General features: G+C 35.1%; 1 protein-coding gene across 4 annotated transcripts in view; it reads left to right on the forward strand.

Moving 5' to 3' along the window:
- LOC123514381 (membrane-associated protein Hem-like) overlaps positions 1-13,957 on the forward strand; it is a 215,930-nt gene that overhangs the window by 77,746 nt on the left and 124,227 nt on the right. For all 4 annotated transcript variants that reach the window (XM_045272263.1, XM_045272265.1, XM_045272264.1 and 1 more), the window contains exons 14-16: positions 465-592; positions 1,793-1,915; positions 2,224-2,348. In XM_045272263.1, coding sequence (XP_045128198.1) covers positions 465-592; positions 1,793-1,915; positions 2,224-2,348 — 376 coding nt within the window. The remainder of the gene's footprint in view (positions 1-464; positions 593-1,792; positions 1,916-2,223; positions 2,349-13,957) is intronic.

Below are 13,957 nucleotides of genomic sequence, written 5' to 3' on the forward strand. Positions count from 1 at the left end.
AAAGACATTTTTCCAAACAGCTCAGCTCTCCTTCTGCCAATTGGAGTGAAAAATTTGTGTTAAATTTCTGATTATGTAGCGATTGAGTGTAGTAATTTTAATTCACACGTGATTACCATTCTCTCTCTCTCTCTCTCTCTCTCTCTCTCTCTCTCTCTCTCTCTCTCTCTCTCAGACAGCACTAATATGGTACATATGTATGTAATATGACGTTCATAATACAGTCTCTGTTATCCACATGTGTTGTAGTTACATTTATAACATTAATAATTATTAACTTGATACTAATGTCCTCAGCACTACAATATCATATTCCCATAATGCAGAAGAGACAGGGAGAACTCTTTTGTATTCCTTTTTTTTCATATCTTCAATGCATTTTGTTGCTTTATATTTTGTATAATAAAAACATCTTAATGAGATAAGCAAATTGTTGAGCACTCATACTATAAATTGGATTCCAGCTTCTTCCAAAACACACAGTTCCTCTTCTTGAACAAAAAAAGAAAGAAAAAAAGAAGAAAAAAGAAGATGCCACTCAGGAACGGCCAGGATTTGAGAGCCACAGGAAGACCAGAGAAGATCTGACCACGTAGGTGATGTCTTGACGACATTTATTTTATGTATCTGTTTATGTCACTTATTCTTTTTTGTTGTTTTTTAGGTATTTTCAATTTATTTATCTACTTACTTTCTCAAGAAATTTTAACTTAGTGATGAAAAAAATTCTTTTGTAAGTTTTTGGAATTGGTCTCTTTCTTCAGACTTAGTGTATGTTTTATAATTGCTGTAGTTTATCACTTAGATATATTGCATGTTTGATAATTGCAGTAGTTTATCACGTAAGGCCGTTTCACTTTGGAGACGATGCACATGACGCACAAGGCATGAAGCTGCGTGGCTTAAACTCGCCCCAGTGTATTTCCAATAGGAGTGTTCACACCAGATGCCACCCACAATGCGCACACCAATTCCAAGATCGTCGGGTACTCTCGTCTTTGTGCTTTCGTCTCCAGAGGTATACCTTTTTTTGACTGCACTGACCTGACTCGTCTCCCTATAAACTCCAAGCTCTCCCCTCACCTCCCTCCTCCTCCTCCTCCTCCTCACTTGTCGAGAAATATTCATTGTGTGATGAACTGGCAGACATCAGAAGTATTCAAGCTTCTGAGGGAAGGTTCATATTCGCTATCTTCCTCAGAACTAGACATTTGGGGTGTAAATTATTTGAAAAGAGTACAAAAAATGAGTGGTAATGTGGATGAAAACCACATCCATGCGACGACAGTGGTTGCCGGAGCAAGTCTAGTAAGAGTGTCCTTGAAATCCCACCGCTCCACCCTGTCGCCTCTGCTAGGCGTACGATTTGACGAGAATACTCGTTTCACACGTAGAATGGCTTAGAAAGGCTCAGAATTGATGAGTATATATGTCTGTAGCTGGTTTTCGAAGGTCAAGTTTTAGGCAAGTATACTCGTCGACAACTGAAAACGGAACATTTAGTGAAAACGAATATATACGTCTATAGCTGGTTTTTGAAGGTCAAATTTTAGATGAGTATACTCGTCGACGACTGAAAACGGAACATTTAGTGAAAACGAGTATACTCATTTCTGCCGAGGAAAGGGTTAAGAACTGATTTTATTACCTTTATAAATATTCACTTTTGTAAATCCTCATATTCCCAGTTAATGTGCAGCATTAATTGGGAATGTTAATTTGTTTTCATTTTACTTAATTGAGGTGATGAGCTGATACTGTAGAACATTTGGTAATTGATTTTCTTTTTCAGGATGGACAAACTTCACATGGCATTGACAGAGTTATGTTTTGCAATAAATTACTCCAGCCAAGTTCAGGTTTGGGAGTACACTTTTGCTCCCCGTGAATATCTTTACCAGCACTTGGAACAAAGGTAATTAATTCATGTAGAAGAGTCATTTCTTATTTTTTCATTTATTCATTTATTTGTCCTTTTTTATTTATTTTCTACATGGGGAAATAAGTGTATTAAGCAAAATAACTCATATAAAAGAGTCATTTCTTATTTATTTATTTATTTATTCATTTATGTATGTCCTTTATTGATTTTTTCAACATGGGTAAGTAAGTGCATTATGCAAAATATTGATAACCAGAATAAAAAAGTCCTTTTATTGAAGTATAATTTAGATGATTGTAATATATTCACATGAAAAAGCTTATGTTTGTTTCCTTGTGCAGGTTTTCTCGAGCCTTGGTGGGCATGGTCATGTATAATCCTGAAACCAATGAGATTGCCAAGCCTTCCGAGTTGTTAGCTAGTGTGAAGACATACATGAGTGTTTTGCAGACTGTTGAATATTATGGTAAGTGTTTAAGACATAAATGAGTGTCTTACAGATTGTTGATTTTTATGGTAATATAAATATATACAGGGGTCCTCCCTTAATGTGTGGGAAAGGGACCGAGAAAATGTGCACATATATCGAAAACACACTAATTGAATAATAGAACCCTATGTTAGAAATAAGATTGAGACTGGAACCCACCAAAACTGACCCCCAAGATCCCCCTATAACTACCCCCAAATCAATCATTCCTGAAACATAAAACATTACTATTCTGCATACAACAAAGCTCTTACAGTAGGCCCTCAGCATTTGCAAGGGTCAGGTGATCGTGAACTTCACAAAAGTTGAAAATTCACTAGTATTAGGTGCATATATTATATGTACAGTATGTAACAATAATGTTTATTTACAATAGGGTTTCTTTTACTCAATCTTAGTGTTTCCTTTACTTAACAATAATGTTCCCTTCATCAAATAAACCTAGTAACTCATAAAACCCCAAAACAAGTTGAAATATTGTACATGTTGTGGTTTAACAACATAATAAATGCATGTAGAAAAAACAAAACACTCACCACTTGCGGAAGTTTTGGCGAATTATAATATTATTACTTGTGATGATGACGATGGTGATGATAGCCATGCAATTATTGATGATGAATAACTGGATGAGATGAAGAAGAGTGTAACTGCATGGCATTAGGAGTCCAGTGCCTGGATTGAGGTTCAGGTGTGACAATAGGGTTAGCACCAGGTTTCCTTGTGAAACACATTCCAATTGCCAACTTAACCATTTCCTCTTCATATCATCATCATCATTATTCAATATTTCAATTTTCTGATGGTTATGAATTATTTCTACTCACTCATTTTTTGTTGTGTGGGCGGCTCATCAGATTTTTAACCCCTTCTTTACCGCAACCTCCCGTTGATGTAAACAAAGTGTTCCCCCCCCCCTCGTACCGCAACGCCCTTGCCTGTGCATCCAGGCACCTCACACCTGTTGTTTTACCTAAAGTTTATTTCTAACTCAATGATATTCACTTAATTTGAAGTATATTTTTATATCAAGGGAGAAAAACACAAAACAGTTACTTTACTAATGGAAGAAAATGTAATGATCATCATAATGTGCGCTTTGCATACAGATATACTGAAATATCTAAAACTACCGAATGATAATTAATAAATTCTTGTTTTAAGGAAGGAAGCAGATCTGGTCGCTTATCAGCAAATAGGTCAGATAAGAGGGTGAAACATGATGTACTGGGGTCGGGTGGCCCTGAGGCAGAATCATCACCAGACTGCTCTCCCTCACTTGCTGAAGATGTTTCTGCACTAGTAATAATGTCAAGTTCACTGTCTTCTATCGCTTTTCCAGGATCATAATCCGAGTCACTCTCATCTGGAGAGGCTTCCAGTATATCATTACTATTTATCTCATAGTTATGATAATCATCATCACTGCTAGACGAGGAAGCAAACACCATGATCTCTAGCTAGAAGCGATAAATTTCTCCAAGGCAGAAAATAGAAAACTGATGTTCTCGGGTGGACCATGGGAATAATATTTGTACTTTCAAACAAAAGAATAATGATTGGCTTGAGTTCCTGCATGAAATATGAACCCCTATATTGACTGGCTAATGGGTGTGTGTGTGTGTGTGTGTGTGTGTGGAGGGGGGCTTGTGACGCAGAGGTGGCTAAAAATAATGCCTCAAGCGTTTTGTTTTTGTTTGGGTAGGAAGTTTCCATCACGTGGGGCCTGAAAAGGCAAAATCCGCACTCAGGGTTTGGTAATGCACATTAATGTATTAGTGTGGTACACACGTACCATTGTGCATGGTACCACTAGGTCACTTCCGTGTGTGGTACGCACGTACCACAAAAGTCTTACAATAAGGAAGGAAAGCAATTTTGAGCCACCTGTAGCATCAATCAAGATCAAGATTAGTCTTTTGGTTGTTCAGACTTGCTGCAAAGTGGTACCTGCTAACTTCACTGAATTTTGATAAATATGTTTGTGCAGCTGGAAACTCATGAATGTGCAAACCTTGTGAAAGTGGAACTTGTGAATATTGAGGGCCTACTGTATTTACATGTGGTGGGTGGACAGTGAGCTTGCAGGGGAAATGAAAAATATAATGCTTAGCAAACGTGAAATATGAAACCGTAACATGCAAACTGGAACAGTGTGGCTGGGCCAAAACATAAACATGGCATATATTTTGACATTTAATTATCATATTGTTGTTAAAGTATCATTTCTTGATTTATTTTAATTTATTTTATAGGTTTTTGGCAGAAAAAATGTTTTTTTTTTTGCAAATATATTTAGTTCTCAAATGAAAGTTTTTTTCACCAAGTACGCATAAAGCCAGAAATGCATTAACTGAGGTATGTACTAAAAGAGCATCTCTGTATATATATATATATATATATATATATATATATATATATATATATATATATATATATATATATATATATTACAGTGTTTACTCCAATTTTGTGAGAAATGGGGCGGCATTGTGAGTCGCAATTTTGGAAATCGCATAATTGAAAGTATTATTCCTATGGGGAAAATTGAATATGGTGGACCCCTCATCCATGGTTGCCTAATTTTTCAATATTCTCCTAATATTTTGCCCATATTTATATCACATATATATATTGAGCCAGGTATCTTTCCATATGAATGATCGCAGTGTTTGTACAAAGGCTACGAGAATCAAAAATCTGTCCACCGCAGGTTTTTACAGCTTTTTCAATTTTCTCAACGTTTTTAAACACCATTCTCGCAGTTGATTATCCCACACCAAACTCTCTGGAAATATCACAGTTCCTTTTTCCATTTCTTTTCATCTTAATTATCTTCATCTTCTGCTCCAAATTTAGCCTAATGTTTTTCTTGGTTGGTGGCGCCATGTTGCACAAAGTCGAGCACAAGGATTCCTCCAAATTTGCAGAGAGAACTCCGTGAAAGTGTACGTAAACAAATGGAAGGCGGAAGGGAGCAGAGCAGTGTTGGCAGATGAGCTTTGTTGAATTACCGCCAGAGTTTTATGAAAACTAGTCAAAAACCACCAAACTATGATAAATATAATATAAATATGATAATAATATAGTATAATATGATAAATATGAATAAATTAATAAAATTTTGCCTATATAATACAGTAATATATAATTTGCGGGAAAGCTCTCTCTCCCGCCACCGGCCCACCAGGAGCAAGATTTGGAAATTTTAGAAATGTCAATTTTTGGTCCTTGGTCGCAAAATTGGCGTATCGCAAAATTTGAACTCGCAAAATTGGAGTAAGCACTGTATATATATATATATATATATATATATATATATATATATATATATATATATATATATATATATACACTCGACCCTCGAAACAACAGACCTCCCATCAACGGATTTCGGAAACTACGGACAAATTCTGGAGTTCGGTTTAATCTACGGACGAATATTAAAATGCGCTCAATTGTCCGTTCCCAGCAAATTATTGTCTGGTAGGTGGCAGGTCGGTCGCATAATCAGCTGTTGGCCGCCATGTTTAATCTATGTAAATCCTGCTGTTCGTATTTAGGTGAGAGAACTTCGTTTTCTGTATTGTTTATTAATATATATTAAACTGACCATGCTCATGTCATCTATTTCAGGTTATTTGTTGTACTTAATGCTTTGTAATACTGCTTGAATGATTTCTTAATGATTACACAGTATTTTATGTACATTTTATACAGTTTTTTACGTACTTTTGCCAAGAATGGACTTTAATGATTACACAGTATTTTACATACATTTTATACAGTTTTTTACGTACTTTTGCAAAGAACGGATTTTCGCAATCTACGGACAGGGTCGTGCACGCATTTGTCCGTTGTTTTGAGGGTCAAGTGTATATATATACACACACACACACACACACACACACACACACACACACAATGAACCGGACATAATGTGTGTGGTGGAAACAAAGTTAAGGCCTGAAATAAAGTTAGATTGGTTTGATGTCAAACACTACAGAGTATGGAGAAATGATAGAAAAAATAAAGGAGGTGGTGGTATAATGGTTCTTACTAAGGAAGATCTGATAGTGAAGGAGGTGAATTATAGTAAGGGAAATGAGGAACTGATAAGTATGCTTATAACAGATGGTAAGAGAGACATTAATATTATAACAGTATACATACCACCCAGAACCAGTGCTTGGGAATATGAACTGTATCAAATGGTGATGAGAAATACTCTAGACCAGTGGTTCCCAAACTATCTTACCTGACGCCCCCTTCTTCCTTCCAGTAGACCCGCACGCCCCCCCCTCCCACTTCCTCTTTTGCTCATGTGAACTTATTTTATTTTATTGCATTTATTTCTTAGCATTGTTCAGGAAAACAGATCTCTGTTTGTATTAAATTTTAATAATGAAAGCCACTCAAACAATTAATAGTACATTCCAGAGAGACATTTTGATTTTATTATTCTTATAATCTATTAAAACATTTTTTTTAGCAGATGACTTCACGCCCCCCTTGAATTCTCTTTACGCCTCCCTAGGGGGGCGCGCCCCCCAGTTTGGGAACCACTGCTCTAGACAGAATGAAGCAGGAACTCACCAGAAAGGACAGAGTGATGATAGTCGGGGACTTTAATTGTAAGGAAATAGTGTGGGAAGACTATGAAGTGGTAAACGGTGGAGAGTGGGCAGAGGAATTGTTAAATGTAGCAACAAATAACTTGATGACACAGCGGGTGAGATCACCAACAAGGTGCAGGGGACAAGATGTTGCAGCAAGGTTGGATTTGGTATTTACCAGGGGCATCTCCCTAAAAGAAGAAATTGAGCATGAATGTCCCTTGGGGAAGAGCGACCATGATGTCCTAAACTTTAAGCTGGATACGGAAATGAGCACAGATGGGATTGTGGAACACAGGGAGGAAAAATTAAATTATATTAGAGCAAGTTATAACCATATGAGGGAGTTCTTTAATGAAATTGACTGGACTGTGGTATACCAGGAAGGAGATATGCAATTGAAATACGATAAATTTATGGATTTATATAACTCTGCTGTGAAGAGGTTTGTGCCATATCACAGAAAGAGGACTTTAAATAATAAACAGTGGTTTAATAAAAACTGTGAAGAAGCAAAAAAGAACAAAGAAAAGGCATGGAAGAAACTTAAGAAAAACAGTGATGTATTATCAAGAGAAGTCTACAAAATAGCAAGGAATAGATATGTTGAAGTAAGGAGAACAGCACAAAAGGAATATGAACAGAGAGTGGTGGAAAACTGTGATAGTGACCCTAAAATGTTTTACAAATTCATAAATGGAAAACTAAATAAAAGGGAGGCAATAGAAAAGGTAAAAAATGGGGAGGAAGTATATGAGGATGCTAGAGATATAGCTGAAATTTTGAACGACAACTTTTGCAAAGTGTTTACAAAGGAGGAGTATTTTATAGGAGAGGGGCCCAGAGATAAAGCAAATGCAAGACATCATGGTTACTAAGGAAGACGTAAGGAAAATTATAAGCAATTTGGATATTAATAAATCAGTGGGGCCTGATGGCATATCTGGAAGGTTACTAAAAGAATGTAAGGATCAATTGTTGAACCCTGTATTTGATATTGTGGAAACCTCCATACGAATAGGAATAGTCCCGAAAGAGTGGAAAAGAGTTGACATTGTGCCTATATATAAGAATGGTAGTAGAATGGAACCGTTAAATTACAGATCAGTATCGTTGACTAGTATATTGTGCAAGGTATGTGAAGAAGTAATTAAAGCTAAGTGGAGTGAGTATCTAGAAAGTGAAAACATTCTGAGTGAAAGGCAGTTTGGTTTCAGAAAAGGAAGATCGTGCATATCCAATTTATTATGTTTTTATTCAAGAGTGACTGACATACTACAACATAGAGAGGGATGGGTGGATGCTATCTACCTGGACTTGAGAAAGGCCCTTGATAAAGTGCCACACAATAGACTGATGTGGAAACTAAAGAAAATTGGAGGAGTAAATGATAAACTAGCAAAATGGATGGAAAATTACTTAGTGGGAAGAGAAATGAGAACAGTGGTGAAGGGAAGGAAGTCCGAGTGGAAGAAGGTAACCAGTGGAGTTCCACAAGGGTCAGTGCTTGGTCCCATCATGTTTTTGATTTATGTTAATGATATGCCAGTAGGAATTGACAGTTACATGAATATGTTTGTGGACGATACTAAAATTATGAGGAGAGTAAAGAATGTGGAAGATTGTAACAAGTTACAGGAAGATCTTGATAAAATATATGAGTGGAGTAAAGAGTGGCAGATGGAATTTAATATAAACAAGAGCCATGTTATGAAAATGGGAAGAAGTAGATACAGACCAAACAGGGATTACAGGCTGGGTGATGAGAAAATTGAAGAGACCAATGAGGAGAAAGACTTAGGAGTAACCGTGCAAAACACTCTGTCACCGGAGAAACACATTAACAAGATATTTTTGAAAACATATAACATGCTTCAAAATATTGGCCTTGCATTCCACTACCTAGATGAAGGAATGATGAAGAAGATATTATGCACCTTAATAAGACCCCAGTTAGAATATGCAGCTTGCATCTGGTCACCGCATATGAAGAAAAATGTGAAGAAGGTGGAAAGGGTACAGAGGCTGGCAACAAGGATGGTACCAGGACTCAGGGAGTTAGACTATGAGGAAAGACTGAGAAAGCTGGGGCTGACCACAGTAGAAGAGAGAAGAACAAGAGGAGACATGATAACTATGTATAAATTGGTGAACAAGATTGACATACTGGACAGAGAATTGATAAAGGTGACCGCAAGTAATTATCTCCGAGGACATGGAAAAAAACTAATAAAGGACATCTGTCTAAATGACGTGAGAAAGTACAGTTTCCCGCATCATAGTATTGATAAGTGGAATAAACTGAGCAGTGATGTCGTTGATGCGGTGTGTGTCAATCAGATGAAAAAGATATGACAGGAGTGGACAAGGAGACAGGACACAGAGAGCTTAGCTCGGGCCCTGTAATACACAAATGGGTAAATACACACACACACACACACCAAAAACAAATTCATGGATCAATCAAGAATATAAAGACATGATAGATGACACAATAAGGAGTCTAACGAGAATCGTTAAAGAAAGGAGAAAAGTTATATTAGTAGGAGATTTCAACTGTAAAGAAGAGGACTGGGAAAATTATGAAAGTGGTATGGGGGAAGAAGCCTGGGGAGAAAGATTCCTGAACCTAATGATAGACAATGTGATGGACCAGAGAGTAAAGGAATGCACAAGATTCAGAGGAAACGACAAGTCGAGATTGGACCTAGTTTTTACAAGGGGTATACAAATGAATGATGATATAAGATATAAGTGCCCATTGGGAAAGACTGACCATGTAATATTAGAAATGGATATAGAAGAGGGAAAGGAAGATAGAGACGATTCATACAAAGGAGACCGAATAAATTACAGAAAGGCTGATATTGAGAATCTCAAGAACTATTTTAAAAACATAAACTGGGAGGAGATGGAAAACTCAGAGACGATGCAAGAGAAGTATAACTTATTTTTGGAAATATACAAAACAGGAGTCAGGAATATGTCCCAAATATAGACCTAAAGAAGAAGGAAAGAAAGATTGGTTTAATGCAAGGTGTGCTAGGGCAATGGAGAAAAGAGATGGAGCATGGATAAGGTGGAGGAGAAATAGAAATCCAGTAAATAAGGAAAACTTCAAGGCAGTGAGAAATGAATATGTTAAGGTGAGGAAGGAAGAGGAAAAGAAGTTTGAAAAGGACATTGTCGATAAATGTAAGGAGCAACCAAAATTGTTCTACAGATTCATAAATGGAAAAATTAGGCAAAAAGAAACAATAGAAAGGTTAAAAGAAGAGAACGGATGGTGGAAGACCCAAAAATTATGGCAGAACTATTAAATAGTAAATTCCAGGAGGTCTTTACTAAGGAATCCAAATTTGAAAGACCACAGGGTAATAGAGAGACAGTCTATATGAAAGAGGTTAAAGTAACCAAGCTTGAAATAAAAGAGTTAATGAAGGAACTGGATGAAGAGAAGGCAATGGGACTGGATGAAGTCTCAGGCAGAATACTGAAAGAATGTAGGGAAGAACTAGCAAGTCCTATATACAACATCATGAAATGCTCAATAGAAAATGGAACAGTACCAGTAGAATGGAAAAGAGCTGAGGTGGTTCCCATATATAAGAGCGGAAGGAAGGAAGAACCTTTAAATTACAGACTGGTATCACTAACTAGTGTAATATGCAAGATGTGTGAAAGAATAATAAAGAAACAATGGATCGAGTTCCTTGAAGACAACAAATTAATATTAAATAGCCAACTTGGTTTTAGAAAAAGACGGTCGTGTGTAACTAATTTATTGAGTTTCTATTCTAGAATAGTTGATAGAGTACAAGAGAGAGTGGGATGGATTGACTGTATTTATTTGGATTTAAAAAAGGCATTTGACAAAGTGCCACATGCAAGACTACTATGGAAGATAGAGGAGAAGGGTGGCTTAAAAGGAAGCACATTGAGATAGATAGAAAATTATTTGAGGGAGAGAGAAATAAGGACGGTAGTTAAAGATATGAAGTCCAAGTGGAGAACAGTAGAAAGCGGAGTGCCCCAGGGATCAGTATTGGCACCAATACTTTTCCTCATTTATATTAACGACATGCCAGAAGGAGTGAACAGCTACATAAATCTGTTTGCAGATGGTACGAAACTGTGCAGAGTTATAAAACAAAAAGAGGATTGTGAAATACTGCAAGAAGACCTAAATAAGATATGGGAATGGAGTAAAAAGTGGGAAATGGAATTGAATGTGGACAAAAGCCATGTCATGGAAATGGGAAAGAGTGAAAGACGACCCATGGGAATCTATAAGATGAGAGATGGAGTAGAACTGGAGAAAGTAAAAAAGGAAAAGGACTTAGGAGTGACGATGGAAGAAAACAATCAACCAGTAAGCCATATTGATAGAAATTTTAGAGAGACATATAATTTGCTAAGGATTATTGGAGTAGCATTTCACTACATGGACAAAGAAATGATGAAGAAATTGATAAGTACTATAATAAGACCCAGATTGGAATATGCAGGAGTAGTGTAGACCCCTCATAAAAAGAAACACATCAGGAAGTTGGAGAGACTACAAAAAATGGCTACAAGAATGGTTCCAGAATTTGAAGGGATGACATAAGAGGAGAGACTAAAGGCTATGGATCCACCAACCCTGTAACAAAGAAGGGAGAGAGGGGATCTGATACATATTTACAAATTGATCAACGGAATGGACCAAGTGGATAATAAGAAACTGATCCTGAGAGAAGAATATGACATTCGAAGCACAAGATCGCATAGTAAAAAGCTGAGAAAGGGAAGATGTCTGAGAGATGTTAAAAAATATAGTTTCCCGCAAAGATGTATTGAGACGTGGAATAGTTTGAATGAAGAAGTAGTGTTTGCAACGAGTGTGCATACTTTTAAAGAAAGATTGGATAAGTGTAGATATGGAAATGGGGCCACATGAGCATAAAGCCCAGACCCTGTAAAATTACAATTAGGTAAATACACATACATACTTGACCCTCATTTATGCGGACCTTGTTTATTCGGATTTTGGTTTATCTGGACACTGGCCAGATTATAATTTAATGATTTTAGTCTGGACGTCCCACAAATTAATTCAAACATTGTGCCTTGTGCACTTCCAGAAACAGCCAATAGAGGGCAGCACTGGTGCAGCTGGCAGTTGTAAAAAAGTCCGACTAATGCTAGTGAACACTGTGTATTCTTTGGTATCAGTTAGCACAAATTTAAAACTATGTAAATAATAACACCATAGGTAAATACATATACACAGTGAAACAGTCCATCTCTTGTTTTAGTGGCGGGCAACGGCATGTTTTGGACCTGTTGTTTACATTATGGAATCACTTGTCTGATCGCCGAAACCGAACACATCAGTGCTGCAGTTTGTATTTATTTTATTTTGCAGTCGTGCCTCATAGGCTTTATCAATGTAAATACAATTCACAAGTGAAGTTTTGACTCTTGCTTGAATAAGTAAGCCACTTGGATGTTCTATTAGTAAAGGTATAAAGGCACCTGGCATGATGTGTAAGCATTCGTGTGCAGGTATGTGTGTGTTGCAATGAGACGAGGGAGCGGCCCGTTTTCTCCACACGCTGAGTAGGCTGCAGGAAGGATTATGGTATTGTAAATACTTGTAACACCCAAGTACTGAGTTTACATAATGTAAAAGGCCAAATTAAATGGTACTTAAGCTAACATCATAATGTAATGACTCAACATACAAATCCAGGTCACTATCTGTCAAGTGTCCAAGCTCACTTGAGGTTGGATGCTGCCTTACAATACAACATTCATCTTGGAAGACGCACTAGTATTTTTCAGGGTATTTTTAGGAAAAAGTGCTTTGTGATAAAATATATATATATATATATATATATATATATATATATATATATATATATATATATATATATATATATATATATATATATATATATATATATATATATATATATATATATATATATATATATATATATATATATATATATATATATATATATATATATATATATATATATATATATATATATATATATATATATATATATATATATATATATATATATATATATATATATATATATATATATATATATATATATATATATATATATATATATATATATATATATATATATATATATATATATATATATATATATATATATATATATATATATATATATATATATATATATATATATATATATATATATATATATATATATATATATATATATATATATATATATATATATATATATATATATATATATATATATATATATATATATATATATATATATATATATATATATATATATATATATATATATATATATATATATATATATATATATATATATATATATATATATATATATATATATATATATATATATATATATATATATATATATATATATATATATATATATATATATATATATATATATATATATATATATATATATATATATATATATATATATATATATATATATATATAGTTTCCTGCAAATGGGTACTCCAGATTGACATCTATATATAGACTCTGCTGCAAAACTGAACATGCAAAACAGAACAAACAGTTGAATCTATATATAAGTGTTATTTGTGTTTGATTGGTGATAATGTATGTATATTTGTATGAATGTTTAGAGTTACTCACATCCAAGACTTGTGACCTGGATGTAATTTACTTTAACTTTTTTTCATAATTTTCATATATGTACTTGTTTTGTACCTTCTCATTTTTAGGCAATGTTGCTAGCATGTGGTACAGTTCTTTCCCCTTGACATAATAATAAAAGAAAGTGGAAAAATGCAAAAATTTCCAGCATTAACGTATGTGCTTAGCACATCCACCGTCATCAAAGCACAAGCAGTGATTGGCCTTGAGAGGCCATGCTGACCAGTGTTTGGGTAGTATTTGAGATGCCAAATGATTATTTATTATGA

The sequence above is a fragment of the Portunus trituberculatus genome, chromosome 37, assembly GCF_017591435.1.
Source record: "Portunus trituberculatus isolate SZX2019 chromosome 37, ASM1759143v1, whole genome shotgun sequence".
NCBI classification, from domain to species: Eukaryota; Metazoa; Arthropoda; class Malacostraca; order Decapoda; family Portunidae; genus Portunus; species Portunus trituberculatus.